At 29.6% G+C, this 15,846-nt stretch overlaps 2 protein-coding genes across 5 annotated transcripts; both read left to right on the top strand.

Moving 5' to 3' along the window:
• The first annotated feature begins 145 nt into the window (after window positions 1-145).
• LOC124955054 (general transcription factor IIH subunit 1) lies at window positions 146-4,451 on the top strand. 4 transcript variants are annotated; one of them, XM_047508902.1, is made up of 8 exons: window positions 146-297; window positions 1,006-1,208; window positions 1,558-1,759; window positions 1,864-2,020; window positions 2,156-2,698; window positions 2,816-3,143; window positions 3,261-3,436; window positions 3,509-4,451. In XM_047508902.1, exons 2-8 carry the CDS (start codon window positions 1,055-1,057, stop codon window positions 3,629-3,631), a joined length of 1,683 nt encoding a protein of 560 aa, XP_047364858.1. In that variant the 5' UTR covers window positions 146-297; window positions 1,006-1,054; the 3' UTR covers window positions 3,632-4,451. The 4 variants fall into 4 exon arrangements, with proteins under 4 accessions (XP_047364858.1, XP_047364860.1, XP_047364861.1 ...); XM_047508903.1 differs by lacking the exon at window positions 146-297 and adding an exon at window positions 308-513; XM_047508904.1 differs by lacking the exon at window positions 3,509-4,451 and having other exon boundaries at window positions 2,816-3,180; window positions 3,261-3,430.
• A 797-nt stretch (window positions 4,452-5,248) lies between these two features.
• Window positions 5,249-13,624, top strand: LOC124955053. The gene is made up of 9 exons (XM_047508901.1): window positions 5,249-5,957; window positions 6,481-10,104; window positions 10,163-10,575; window positions 10,908-11,045; window positions 11,148-11,269; window positions 11,392-11,516; window positions 11,601-11,884; window positions 11,994-12,176; window positions 12,249-13,624. Exons 2-9 carry the CDS (start codon window positions 6,735-6,737, stop codon window positions 12,549-12,551), a joined length of 4,938 nt encoding a protein of 1,645 aa, XP_047364857.1. The 5' UTR covers window positions 5,249-5,957; window positions 6,481-6,734; the 3' UTR covers window positions 12,552-13,624.
• The last annotated feature ends 2,222 nt before the right edge of the window (window positions 13,625-15,846 follow it).

The following is a 15,846-nucleotide window of genomic DNA, read 5'->3' as shown; positions in this document are numbered from 1 at the left end:
TAAATATTTAGGGTGAAACACGAACATTTAAAGATATGAAATATATTCGATAAGAAATACTCGACAAAAGTACAATAACGAAGAATATAAATGTATGGAAGTGAAAACAATAGCTCGGTTGGAATGTTGATTAACGTAGTATACCGGCTTCAGCTGGTCGATGGTGTTATTTGTACCGACGGTCCGTCCGTAGCCGTCTTCGCTTCGCGATGCGTCCACCGATGTGTGTTTCTGCACATGGCCGTGCCGCCCGTCAGGACTGTATATCGTTCCACGCTCTTTCGCACTTTACTACCGGTAAATGTCCCTTTCTCCATCGTATTTTTGGTTTATGTGAATTAGAAAAGTTTATTTAATCATTCGAATTGTGTAAAATACAAGTTTTCTACCGATAAAAGTAAATTACAAGTTCTAAGTGCGTACCACGGCCGCATCCTTTTGGTATTGCCCTGTGAGAGACATAGTCAGCATTTTATCATACATGTTTATTCATATCGGAGCTTATTACTATTCGTGAGTCCGGTTGATGTTTTTCACCATTTCATTTAAATAAATTTCTCTTCGAATCTTCTCTCCTTGCAATGTCGTACTCAAGGACATGATGACAAACAAATCGGTGTCGCTATATAGAACAACGTATTTCCTACTACACACGCATACGCAAGGCTTATTTCCTTTGTTGTATACGACATAATTAGTTAACTATAATTCTTTAATTATTTAACCTTGAATAGACTTTTATAATACCTGATGTTCACAACTTTGTCTTGATTTAATGTAACTTATTTCTTTTATTTTTTCATTTTTATTTTGGTCAAAATAAATCTAATAAAAACAATATAATCTTTCTCTAATGTTATTGCATTATAATATCTTAATAAAAACATAATGTATATCACAAAATTATGTATACGATCGAACAAATATTTTCTTTGTAAATTCTAAAAAATTTAATTTATTTTCAATGTATAGTAGTAAATCATTACTATGATTTATCTTTTACAGAATATAATCTATTGATCTTAGAAGAATTATACGATATATCACATCCACCATGACTACATCATCGGAAGATGTTTTAATGCAAGTGGGACAAGTACGTTATAAGAAGGGAGATGGTACATTATATGTTATGAATGAACGAATAGCTTGGATGCTCGATAATAAGGATACTGTATCTGTCAGTCACAAATATGGTGACATTAAATGTAAGAATTTAAACGTTTTTGTAATTAACAAATTAATGTTTAATAAATGAATAGAAAAAAATCAAGGTGCTGTATCTCTAATGAATTTATCATTATTATATTAATAATTGAATTATATTTTGTTCAAGTTAATGTCAAAATTTTTGGAATATTCATTAACAAAATATTTTGTATACTTACTAAATGATTATATATGTTTTTCAAAATTTTGATATTACATTTTATAATATAATATTATTTTCATAATACGATATATGTGATTAACATAGATGTTCTTGTCGATATGATTATTCATTTAAAAGATAAATAATAAATATAAAATAAAATTTTTAATGATTTATGTTTTTAGTACAAAAGATATCACCTGAAGGAAAATCAAAAATACAGTTACAAGTGGTTCTACATGATGGATCCTCGTCTACGTTTCATTTTGTAAATCGTAATGGACAAGAAGCACAAATTAAGGATCGAGATGATGTCAAAGAATTACTTCAGCAACTATTACCAAAATTTAAAAGAAAAGTAAACAAAGAATTAGAAGAAAAAAACAGGTAATTACTCGTATTTATTTTTATTTGCTATTGTTTCATACGGTAATATTTATTATACTATTATTTACTGTAATATTTCATATCATAGTAATGTTGTTTTTCAGAATGTTACAAGAAAATCCTGTCTTGTTACAATTATATCGTGATTTAGTAATACCGCAAGTTATTACATCTGAAGAATTTTGGACTCAACACGCTGCAGAATACACACGTGCTAAGAAAGTTCAACGTCAAGAGATAGGTGTCAATGGTGCTTTTTTAGTAAGACAATTTATTATTATACTATTTGTCGTTTATTATGTTTGAAATAGAAGAATAAATCTTTTCTCTTTTTTTTTCTCTTTTTTTTTTTTTTTTTTGTTTTCAATTACAAACGATTATTTTTTCAATGTTTAGGCTGATATTAAACCACAGACCGATGGTTGTAATGGACTGAAATATAATCTAACCATAGACGTTATAGAATGTATATTTAAAACTTATCCAGCAGTCAAAAGAAAACATCAAGAAAATGTACCTCATAAAATGACGGAAGCAGATTTTTGGACAAAATTCTTTCAGTCTCATTATTTTCATCGGGATCGTATCAATGCAGGGACCAAGGATCTATTTACCGAATGTGCCAAGATAGATGATCAAGAACTTAAAAAAGATATTCAATCTGGAATAAATGATCCTTTGGTTGATATAACTTCCTTTGAGGACCAAACATTAGATGAAAATTATGGAAGTGGCTTAAGTAAATCCGACAAAACTTCAGGGAATATTGTTCATCAAAGTATGATCAAAAGATTTAATCAACATAGTATTATGGTTTTGAAAGCTAGCACTACTAAACAATCTACACAGAATTCTCAACCACAGTTAAATGGATCAACGCCATCTGTAAGCAAATCTTCCACCAATGATCAACCAGATATCCAGCCAAAGAATAAAAAGGTAAGAACGTTTTTTTTTTTTTTTTTTTTTTTTTTTTTTTTTTTTTTCTCCATGTACTTTATAATATTCATTTTAAAGGAATATTAAAAAATTCCCATAAATCTTATCTTTTTACAGCTTAGGATACAAGAGAAATTAATTTATGATGACCTCGATGCTAGCTGTGACTCAAATACAAATAATGGTGCGCCATTATGTTTAACACATGTAGATAGGTATTTGCATGGGCCTGTGCCAGGATATGGAATGACAGAAGCACCCTCAGATGAACTTTTAATGGCAGTAAATCAATTACAAAAAGAAGCAGCTTCTTGGATTTCAGGAAATGGTTTGCCAAGACAAGCTCCTACTTCATTAGTTAGTCCAGCTGCAGCTGTATCAGCTTTAGGAGAATTGACACCCGGTGGATCTCTTATGAAAAGCTTTAGAGAAGAAAGTCTTGGACGTAAATATATATATATATGTATATATATATATATTGGGTACTTTACCCAAATATTTGGTATTTTATAATAAAATCTATAAAATAAATTTATATGAATTGTTCGATTATTTATTGCAGAGTTAATACCAAAGGATTTGGAAACAGAATTACGTAATGTATATGTTTGTATATGTCAACTATTAAGGCACTTTTGGAGAAGTTTTCCACCTACAACACCACAACTTGAAGAGAAAGCAATTAGGATGCATGAAGCTTTACATAGATTTCATTCGGTTAAACTTAAGCCATTTGAAGTATGTATAATTTACATTATTTGTATACTTTTGATTTTAATGCAATATATTTTTTCATATTTTATATTTTAGGATCGTGTTCAAAGAGAATTTTCCGCAATTAGTCAACACTTAACCAGTCATTTAAATCAATTATTGAATACTGCATATAGAAAATTTGCACTATGGCAACAACGTAAAATGCAAATGAGGTAGCCATTCATTAATGTTCTAAAATAAAATACAACACACAAATAAAACAGAGCAATACCAATCATCCTACATATATTGCATTTTATAACGTTACCGTAATTAGGTGTTGATATGGATGTATTTCACAAAAACCAAAGCCAAGTTGAGTTACACATCCTATGCTGCCAAGCATTGTTTGTTTATTTATTAATACTTAAATATGTTCTATATCATAAAACTGTCTTTACAAATTTTTCATTGGAAGTCAGGTCACAATAATTACCATCAATACATGTTTATTTTCATAATATGTAGTTTATAGATTATTTATTTAATTTCTATAGATTGTTAAGATAATTTACATGTATTGCATTATCAGTAAACGGATATTAGTATTTTTAAGATCATTGCAAAGAGCATCAATATTGTCAATGAAAAAAAAAAAAATGATTAATTTATTTCCATCATATAAATTGCGTTGACTTTTATTTATTTTAAATAAAAATTTATTGATGTTCCAATTTGCAAAAATATATAATAATGAAAAATTATGAATGGAGGTTTTAGGATTTGTAAAATGCAAACGTTTTGCCAAGTACGAGTAATAAGAAATATCTGACTATTGCAAGATATCAAAAGAGGGATGAAACTGCCACTGCACAATTTAGAATAAAATATTTCTATTTTATATTACCACTTGGCTTAAAGAATATTTTTTATTTGTTATAATAAAAATATCCTGACACACTCTTGATTGTCTTTTTAATAAAATATATGCTATAGATAATTCATATGAGAACATTTGTAATGTACTACAAAGATATATTATAATTCATAAGTTTTATAAGTTGTGTATACTATTTTTTTCTTTTTTTTTATTATTATTATTATTATTATTATTATTTCATTTCATTGCAGTGGCTATGTGTTATCTGATATTTGCAATATGATCAACTAAGTGTCTTATTGTCGAATCCTACTTTTTCTTTATACCATTATGTAGATAAGATTTTTTTTTCTTTTCTTTTCTTTTCTTTTTCTTTTCATTTTTTTTTTTTTTTTTCTTTAATATAAAACTTAAATTGTTAAATTTATTAAACTTGTTTTCTTTCTCTACTATGTGGTAATAATTTAACATGATTTATGCAAGATATAATCATTATTACAATTGATAACAAATTAATCTAAATTGCAGAGTAGAGTTTACTATTATTATAATTATTAATATTATTATTATTATTGTCATAACGATTATAAATATATATTCTTACATTATCATTCTAATAAATGTTATTATTGCGAATGTGATCTATTGATAATTATCTGAGAAACCTCTGTGCTTTTTTATAGAAAGAAGATGGAACACATATTCCTGATTGAATTTAATATTTTATTTAATCATAATATACATTTTCTTACAGCGTTTTTAACATTACAAACATACATTAATTTCTATTTATGAAATAATAGAAAAATTAAAAAAGAAAAAAGATAATTATATAAATGTTTGAAAAAGCGTTCGTGATATGATTCGCGAATTTGTAAATTTTCAAAAAAACCCGCCAATTAATCTCCATCCCCTCCCTCCCGCTATTCCTACACTCACATCACACATATAGGCGCGATCCTTCCTCCTACACATAGAATCGATAGATGGCGTGCTTTATTGTTGACTTGGATTAAAATGGCGACCTATAATGAGCGCACGGGGGCAATACCGTTAAATTCCCCGCGATAAATGAGCCTGTGCGAATTCATCTCACCGCGGTGTATGTGCAGAAGCGCCGGGTGGTTTGAGGTGTACCCGGCATGTTTAGATTTTTGCGGACGCTCGAATCATGTGAGCGGAGCAACGGTGCCACCCGATCGTGTGTCGTGCGTTGGCCAAGTATCTGTGGCCATATTTACTGTGTTATTCTTAAAGACATCGTATCTCTTCGTACACCGGCGAACATAATCGAATACCTATGCACACGGCTCTACGATATCGAAGAAAACAATCGTCGTTATCCAGACATTTGTAGAATACGCGAAGAACGTGACAATCCTCATTCCTTGACGATCAAGTACCCACCACTAGCAGTGAGCTATTGGTATACTGTATTCAAGGATACTGTTGTTTGGATAGGACAAAACGAAAAGACGCTGTTTCGATGGATGCTCGTCGATCCCAAGGAGAGCGCGCGTGCTTGTTTTTGTTTTGCGGACAAATAGCTATTAACACTCGACGATCGTAGACAACACGAATCATACTGTGCCTGCAGAGAACACGCTGGCTTATTGCTCGATTCGACGACAATCTCGGATACCGTCTATGGCATTCTGATGGATTATTCACGTTTACGAAGAAGTAAGCTTCAATCCCACTTCTTTCTTTTCTTATCTATCTCTTGTTCTTATTTCAATTCATCAATCTATCTTTTAATATTTTTAAATCGTTTACTGAGAAGACTAAAGATGGTTATGTTTCGAACAAAATTAAATTTCTATTATACCTGCGAACTTATCTTACGAACGTACTTTGTTGATTCTTTTCTTTTTTTTTTTTTTGTTTTTTTTATATTTCTCGAGCGTTTTTACCACTTTTATCTGATTGACCTCTGTGAAAGAATATTCCTTTTTGATCCACACTATACTTGCATATATTTGCTTATTTAACCAACACCAACATTAAGATTTTTAGTTTTTATTATTATCATGTGGTATTATTCAATTCAAATAAAACCTATCCACATCTTATTTCAAGATCTTTAATTCTGAATAGGTGTGTTCTTTTACATAGAAATATATTGAAAGATTTTATACAATTGTTTATTATATTTCTTTTTGCCAATGTATTCGTACAAATAAGCAAATTTTTTTTTATTCCACAGGATAGAATGGAGAACTTTCTGCCCTACCTTAGAATTTTTAATACATTAACAAAGCTCTTATGATCAGTTCTTATGTATATGAAGAAGTGTATAGAATGGTTTCCTATGTGCAATTATAAAGAGAAATGTATAAAAGTTTTCATTGAAAGTTATGTTATGATTGATTTAAAACGTATCACCAACATTTCTAAACGCAAGAAAGCCTGCCATACGTGGACTAGGCAGGCTAGGCACCCTTGTGCCAAACTTGGGTAATGGATCCTGTTGGTCCATGGTATGCATCGTATAACCGCCTTGCTTCAGGAAGTACTGCTAATACATTTCAAGGAACAAATTCAACCACCAACAGTGATTTTGTATCGCATCATTTGTCAACAGCTGCCACACAAGCGGTACCATCAACAACATCGCAATTACTTTTACAAGCAGCACATACAACAGCAACTCTGGCGGGACAACCATCTCCCTTCAACCCAGGGGGGTTTCTGTCTCCACCCCCTGTGGGATATGATGTTTTTTCTCCTTTGTTTCACCATCCCAATTCAAAACAGTCGCCTTATGTTACGCAACATCGACAAGTCCTTGCTCAAGCTCAAGCTGTGACAGTGACTAAACAAAATACAACAACCGAATCTGAAATATCTCCATTGAGAGAAAACTACAATTCAACTCATCAAACTTTCTTCGAACATCAAAATTCATCGTCTTCACCTACTGCATCATCTCTTGCTTGGACCCAACAGAACAATGCCCAGCTTCCAAGTCCTTTCGGTATATTGCCACATGAAAGTGTTGTAGCATCTTCTCCTGGACCACCTTCCACAAAAACCAACACTGCTGCCTATGAAAATACATTTAATGCTCATTTTAGTGCAACTCCAACAATAAATAATATAAATTCTCAATTATCTACTCCTGTTTCAACCGCAGATTTTAAATCATCTACTTATCCAGATGCAAAAAAGACAGTAAATGTTAGACCTCAATCCCCAAATGTTAACGTAAAGTTAGTAGTCTCCACGACTCAAGGAGGTAATAGCCAAACATTTTTCCAACAAGTTCCAACTACATTTAGTTCAGAAACATTGACAAATAATTACACAGCTGGTAATGGGACCCAAACTTCAAATGGTAAGGTACAAGCATCTCTTCAACATCAACAATCATGCATTGTGTCCACACCAAGCAATACACCTAGTAAAGAATACAGAATTCCACAACCATCTGCAAGATCTGTTGCATCAACAACCATATTTTTAAACACGTCCGTTAGATCAGTGTCATCGCAAGCTCAAGATAAACAACCAACACAAAATAGTGGTTTTCCTTCTCCACCAAACAAAACTACATCTACGTCTCAGCAGAGTATACAAACAAAAGCACAAACTAAAATTTATCCTGAATTAAGTAATCATGGTGAACATAGAAGGAATGAACAAGCAGGACATGATAGTAATCAGTCGTCGCCTATTAGTTTTTCTATCATGGATACACGTGGTATGAATTATGGAACTAATAATACAACAAATTGTAATAATAATAGTGGTAAACTTGCAAGTAACCAAAGGACACCACCAAATAATAATTTACAGTCACATCCACAACAGCAGCAGCAGCAACAATTTCATGTTTTAAATCAACAGCAACAACCAACAACACCTTATAGACATTATATAACAAATTCAGCAAGTGATACTGAGTATCATCATTCTAATAGATCAAAATCAACAGCATCTACAGATTCTGCTTATTCTTCCAATAATTCGACTCAAAATGGTCCTGACTGTGGTGTTGTTGTACCACGAAGACCAAGTCCCTTACAAGCGCATTCACAAGCTAGTCCGTTAGGGCATGTACCAAGTCCTGCATATCCAATGTATAATAGTCCAATGGCAACAATATCTTCTCCTTCACCATTGCAACAACATACAGAAAATAATGGAAATCAATGTGCTAGTGGACAGCAGTACAAAGCAACGGTACAGCAGCAAGTTACACCACCTTCACCACTTGATGTTACTGTTCCTCGGCCTGCATCACAAGGTCAAGTTGCATATTCTTCAGTGATAACTAGGGCATTAGGTACTACAGAAAATAACAAGCCAACTTATAATACAGAAACTAAAAGTTATGATAGACAACAACAAGATTTCTCTCAAACACAAAAACAACAAATATGTTGGGAAAATGATAATCGGCAAACAAACACAAATAGAAAATTTTCTGTGGCAGTATATACAACTGGTAACACAGAAATAAATACTCAAACATTACCTATACAACAACAGGTACAAAGAGTATTAAATGTTTCTGAGAGACAGCAACCATATTTTGATTCCAATCAAGTTACTTTACAAGATTTAAGTAGCTGTAGAGGAGATCCAATGAGTATTGTAAAAAATTTACAAACTCTACAACAAAGTTCCTGTCAAGTACAACAGCAGCATGCAGCCCCTACTGCTCTAAATGATCAGCAAAAACAAGTAGAAGAAAGACGCAAAGCAGATTCTGTTAACAAAAAGAGGAAAAGTTCAGAAAAGGGAGGCCATGGATCAACACTAAATGAACTTACAGGAACCGCAACAATGACGGAATATTTAAGTAGAATACCACCTCCTGCACATCATAATACAAATCAACAACAACAAAATGGTTATTTTGACTTTGAAAGGTGGAATTTGCCTCCACCTCCCTCAAAAATGTTTACAAGTGCACCTGCTGCATTTAGTTCTCAATCAACACTGCATCATTCAAGTAATTTTGTAGGAAATCCAGCACATCAACATCAATCTATAATGGTGCCACATCATCATGCACCACCTCCTATTCCTTATTTTCCAGCTTTTCATATACCTCCAGGACATCATCCACATCATACTCATGAATTCCAATCTTCTGTTGAAATAACTCCAATTAGTTTCGGGGAAAATGCAGTAAATCAAAATACTAATTATAATCAAGAAATAAGAGATGATCAACCTAAAGTGATTGTTCCTAATATAGAAGAAGAATTAGGCTTCCTTCAACAAAATCAACAGCCAGTGCAAACTATGAATCAAATGAACAAAGATCTTAAACGGCCTGGTAGAGATCCAAATTCAGGATTTATGACAAGCTATTTGAAATTTTTACAAGGTGAAAGAGATCCTTCACCGCCACCTGCAATACGAGGTGGTAGAAAAGCAACATGGAGTAGGTCGAAACCATATATTCCTATGGAGCCTTGTAAACCTTCAGAAACTTCCACAAATGGAGAAACAGTTAAGACACAAACTGAAAAACCAAATCCTGCAAAAGAAACACCAGCAATTGATTATGCTAATGATCCTAGATATTTTCCATTACCTAAAGAAAGGAAAAAACCAAACTTTGATTCGAGCGATGATGGATTTACTAGTGATGATGATTTTCTATTTCCACCTAAAAAAACAGAAAGGAAAACATCTACTAATACTACTAATACAGCAGATATTACAACTCCAAAACAAGAAGGTAAATCTAGGAAAGGAAGACCTATTAAACCTGGAGGACCAACAGATAGAAAACGAAAAGCTGCAGCTGCTGCAGCAGCAGAAGCAGCTACTCATACTTCAAGTACAAAAGTATCAAAGAAACTTGAAGAAGGTAATGTTAAAATATGTTTTGTATAAATTTTAATAACTAATCTTTATATTCTTTTTAGTGGATCCTTTACTTTTACCCCCGAGAAGAGAAACATCTAGGAGAAAAGCTAAGGAAAAAACATCAGTAAAACAATTTTTAGATAGACAACAGGGTATAGATTATTTTGATAATGATGAAGAACAAGGTGATTCTGATTCTGATCCTGCTTGGACTCCTGCAGTAAAATTAGTTGGAGATGAAGAAGATAAAAGAAAGAAACGTGGACGACCTCTAATTACAAAGAAAAATAAAAAGACTTTAGAAGAAGATGGTTATTCGTCTGGTGAAGTTATTGTTTCAAAAAAATCAGTCAGAAAAAGGCATGAAGTGTATTCAAAAAATTCTAGCAATTCTGCAAAGATTTCAACTAAAATAGATGAGAAATTAATAACCTCTGCCAGTGATGAGGACATTGATATATCTCCATTTAAGGTACTTTGTTAATATTTTAATATACCTTCTATATTTTAATTTACCTTCACTACCATTGAGGAAAGTTCACTGATACAAGTTTAATCAGAATCATTATTATTGCATGCAGCAATTTTGAAAATGTGATAATTTTTTTTTTTTTATTTTATTTTTTTTTATTCTTTTTTTTTTTTTCTTTCTTTCTTTACATTATCCTGATAACATATAAATAAATATATTATTAATATTATTGATGTATTTGTTAGAATCCTCAATGATTCACAAGTTATAATATTTATTTCTTCAAATATTTTTTTAAATATTAAAATAAGTATAGATTTTTATATTTTTAGTCTGGTGAATTTGTTGTGATCAAGACAGATCTAGATGAAAAGTATCCAGCTCTATGGAGAATCGATGGGAAAACATTATTGCAAAAATATGAGCCATTTAAGTCCAATGGCAAAACGTTATATAGAAACATATCCACGGTAAAGAATATATGTGTATATATGTATATATATATATATTAGAAAATAATATAATTAAAAAAAATTAATAAATGTTTATAATAAATATTAATATAATTTTAGTATTCTGGTTGGGCTCCACAAAATCGGCATATTTATCAACAAGTGCCAGTTAAGTTTTGGCAACAAGGCAAATTAGAAACTATTGTAGAATTTTTAAGGGATGAAATGATCGTTGATGACAGGTGAATTCTTTATAATAAATTATAAAACTAATGAAGATAAGAAATGAAAAATAGTTTGGTAATCTTTTCTTTTTTCTTTTTTTTTTTTCTTTCTTTTTTTTTTTGTTTCTCTTTGTTCTCAGTGAATGCATAAATAAGTTCATGAAGGATACTGAAAAATATCAAGACAATTTTGAAGTGTACATACAAACATTGATCTCACAAGCTTTGGATTCTAATTTCCTAACAGAGATATTTCAAGAACAAGGTTAAAACATTACTTAAAAATTTTTACTCAATAATATGAATATCATCGTCTTTCTATAAAAATTTGTTTTTTTCTTTTTTCCAGATGATTATTTCTTATCCAATGTTAAAACTGTCGATGAAGTAACAGATGAGAGAAAACAACGTCTTCTTTCTACCACAAAATGGCGATCTAATTTTGTAACCGCAATCTCTACATGGCCATGTCTTAATGTATTAAAAGATTTGCCATCTTCTGAATATAAAAACAAATTATGTGCTGGTTGTCAGCAAATCAAAATTTATGCTAGAGTTTTACTTTATGGTCAGCCATACAATAGTACCACATTGGAAGGCTCACCTCCTGGTCCAAAAGTACCACAAGAAAAGGTTTAGTATAATATATATATATTCATAAGTATGTGTATAAAATATTTGTAAATATATAAAATATTTGCTAACTTTAATCTTTTTAATTTTATATCTGATATCTTTATAGGATTTTTTGCTATGTCGAATTTGCCAAACTAAGGTAGCTCTATATAATAAAGTAGCTCATCAAAAATATCTTATGTTTTTGGAATGTGCAAGAAGAGTGGCAGATAAAAGATCAACTGATCCTAATAAAGATACAACAATAATATTAAATGAGTTATTAGCGGATGAAACTTGGTTGAATCAAGTAAATAATTTATATATTACATATCATTTTTTTAAATAACGATTTATTTAAAAATACTTTTTTCTTCTTCAGTTATTTAAAGAAGTTAGGAGTATTTGGGCAGAGATTGATAATATGGAACAACAAATTAAACTAAAATCAAATCCAACAGAAACATCATCGTCGTCGTCGTCGTCGTCGTCATCTTCGTCTTCGTCGTCGTCGTCGTCATCGTCTTCAGTAAATCATGCAGAAGAAATGAAAATTCATAATTCATCTGTGCGTGCAACTGAAGGATCGATTAATACTTCAGATTCACAGGTGCCTATACAGAACACTGAAAGCAATTTGCAAACAGTGTCTTGTAATATGCAAATAAACAGTGTATCGTCTTAGTGGTGCTACACAGTATGGTTCTGTTTGTTATTTAACGTCATAATATTTGTGTGAGTACAGTGGCATACACAATTGTTGAATATATGCATACTTTTCTCTCACATTGAAGAATTATATAATACACTTGAAGAACAGTGGGTAACTGTTAAACTGGATAATATTATGATGAACTATAAAGTTAACAAGAGTGTAATAAGGAACTGTAATTATAGAAATGAGCTATTGAGAGTATTGAGGTAAGTGAAAATTTAAACACTTTAAACATGTATTATATGCATTTTTGGTATAGCAATCAAAGCCCAAACTTTGCCATTATAGTGATATAAAAATAGTGGTATATTGAGACACATGTGAATATAGTTACACATAGCTGTTTGTATCGTGATAATCTCATGTAAGGTGAAAATCTAAAGTGATAAATCGAAAAATATAAGAAGCAGAACTTTCATAACATGACGTAAAAAGTGTTAAAAATTTTCTGTAACATATTTGCATCACATAACAGCGCCTTGAAATCTGTTGTTTATGATAAGCAGAAGCTGTTAAAATATTTGTTCCTGTACGTATAACTCTTAAAGTTAATATCTATTTTCTTTTTTACTTTTGCAAAATAGTTGCTATCTGTAAAATTGGCAAAGCATATTTATGTAATATTTATGTTGTATATATATTTACTAAGTCCAAACATACATGTAACAAGGTTTCAGACGTATCAAGTACGTTTAAAATATCCTAAAGTGTTCCAAAACCGATCATTTAAAAATTTCACTGTAATATGATTTTACAGAAAATTCAACAGAATACTTTAAAAAACAAAACAAAAAATTATCAATTCATATAATTTCGAAGTTATTAAATATTTATAAAATTAACTTTTGTTTTTGCTATATGCACATATTTTTGCATTGTACATCTAAGTCTGATTTTAATTTCATTTATTATTATTATTATTATTATTATTATTATTTCCAGTGCGACATTTAGATATACAATTCTTCCACATTATATATACAAGCAATTATTTTATCATGTTTAAAAAAATTATTTATAATTTTTGGTTCAATTTTTTTCAGTTTGCAAATATTTATATATATATATATAAAAGTATATATATATATATATATATATAAAAGTATATATATATATATATATATATAAAAGTATATATATATATATATATATATATATATAAAAGTATATATATATATACAAAACTATATATATATATATATATATATATATATAAAAGTATATATATATATACAAAACTATATATATATATATATATATAAAAGTATATATATATATATATATATATATATATATATATATTCCTAGCTATATGAATATTTGCGTATAGTGGTCATAAAAATAGCAATATTCAGGTTCCAGAGGCCTTTTTGTATATCATAACATATAAATAATAATATTTTGTTTTCATTATATAGTTAATGCTTGTACAGTACTGTTACTAAGTTTTGTCCTCTTGAATTAACTGATTTCCTTTCTAATGAAAGTAAAGTAAAGAACATAATAAAAATTATATACTGCATATATAAAGAAACTAGAGAAAAAATATTATAAATACTAAGTTGGGCTACAAAGTCGAACAATTATCGAACAATCGTTCTTTTTCTCTTTTTTTCTGCGTATCATTTTTATATTAGTTAAAATAGATTTTTATTGCATTTGATGAATTCTCTCATTGACCTCAATTGATCTGAAACACAATACATATATATACATATATGTCATATCTTTATGTCATATCTTTAAGGGCAAAATTTGTGAACAGTAATGTACTGCTAATTCTTTGTTTAAAAGAATTTGTTTTTATATTTGATGTAGAGCAAATACGATGAGATAAATGTAGATCAATTACGATAAGAGAAAATAAATTATGATGCATTGTTCTATGTTTTCGAGATGTATAAAATAACAGAATTATGTATTTTAGATTTTGGCCTCAATGTGTATTATAAATTTTATGAAGTTCCAACTTTTGTAATACATTGTAAATATTGAGAAGTTTAGAAATAACAAAGGATTCTTTTTTATTATTATAATATACTTTACTCAAAAAAAGTATTCTGTAATGAAATTTAATAGAATTTTGTTATTTTACAATGATTTATATAAAAAAAGGCAACATTTTATATATGATTAACATTACAAATACTTTCCAATAGATAATAGACACCTAGTGATAGAGCCAATAACAGTTTACTGTACATTAAATACCATTATTAGATTTAAATTATATGTTTTTATTATTATTATTATTATTATTATTATTATTATTATTATTATTATTATTAGTATTATTACAACTATAATTATCTTCTTCATTATCATTATCATCATTATCATTTTATTATCACCATTATTCTCATCGCGATCGTCTTTGTTTAAGGCTTATATCGTTTAAGTTTTTAACCTGTTTCCAGATTTATTAGGAAAAAAATATTCTCTAAAGAAAAAAAAGAATGGTGATATGCGTGCGTGGCGCGAATGTATTTTTCGAAAATGTATCAAATATATTTGTAAATTGTAAAAATATTCTAGCAAAGTGTGTAAAGTGGCTAAGCAATGCCTGCCAGGCTTTAGACACCTTTCATATGTTATACCAAGACAAAATTATTGTATTAGTAATAGACGTGAGGTGCATTGAAATGTATTATAAATTATTGGAGGAATTATTATATTAAAATCTAAAATGCGGGCATTTGGACACAAACAAACACAAACAATAAAAAGAGTATGCAACATGAAAGAGATCTTCTTTCTAACAAATGTGCCATGCAATAATTCATATCGCAAAAAAGCAGGTGCTGTATATAACAATCTAATGGATGAAACGATTTTTTTAATAAACACAAAAATTGTAATATGCAAACAAACATTTCTCTAGAAGATTGCAATAAGAAATCTTAATTGTATAAATATTGTAATGTCGTATATGGTACCTGCCCAACGGTTAGATACTTTCAACATTGCATACGATATAAATCTATTAATATTATTGTTATATTATATTTCTTTTTAAAAAGCGATGGGTACAATTATGTTTATTAAACACTGTAAATTTTTCTATAGGTTTTCATCATACAGTTTAATTATGAGAAGTTTTGAACACTGAAGTTGCAGTATTTTCTGTTATCTTGATCGAAAAAGAAATATGATCAAAGTATATAAATATTATATTATAGTAGAATATTACTCGCATAATTTATGTTTTTATTAATCATTTTTAAATAAAAGACATACAGTTTACATATATACAGTTTGTATATAT

This window comes from Vespa velutina, chromosome 17 (genome assembly GCF_912470025.1).
Source record: "Vespa velutina chromosome 17, iVesVel2.1, whole genome shotgun sequence".
Lineage (NCBI taxonomy): Eukaryota > Metazoa > Arthropoda > Insecta > Hymenoptera > Vespidae > Vespa > Vespa velutina.
The sequence above is the reverse complement of the archived record's forward strand: the minus strand, read 5'-3'. Positions and strand labels throughout refer to the sequence as shown.

Bases quoted from the DNA above. Each gene is read 5' to 3' on its own strand.
- LOC124955054 (XM_047508902.1), top strand. From the start codon at position 1,055: ATGACTACATCATCGGAAGATGTTTTAATGCAAGTGGGACAAGTACGT. The intron at 1,209-1,557 runs GTAAGAATTTAA...TTATGTTTTTAG, and splicing joins CAAATATGGTGACATTAAAT to TACAAAAGATATCACCTGAA. The intron at 2,699-2,815 runs GTAAGAACGTTT...ATCTTTTTACAG, and splicing joins TCCAGCCAAAGAATAAAAAG to CTTAGGATACAAGAGAAATT.
- LOC124955053 (XM_047508901.1), top strand. From the start codon at position 6,735: ATGGATCCTGTTGGTCCATGGTATGCATCGTATAACCGCCTTGCTTCA. The intron at 11,270-11,391 runs GTGAATTCTTTA...CTTTGTTCTCAG, and splicing joins GAAATGATCGTTGATGACAG to TGAATGCATAAATAAGTTCA. The intron at 11,885-11,993 runs GTTTAGTATAAT...ATATCTTTATAG, and splicing joins CAAAAGTACCACAAGAAAAG to GATTTTTTGCTATGTCGAAT.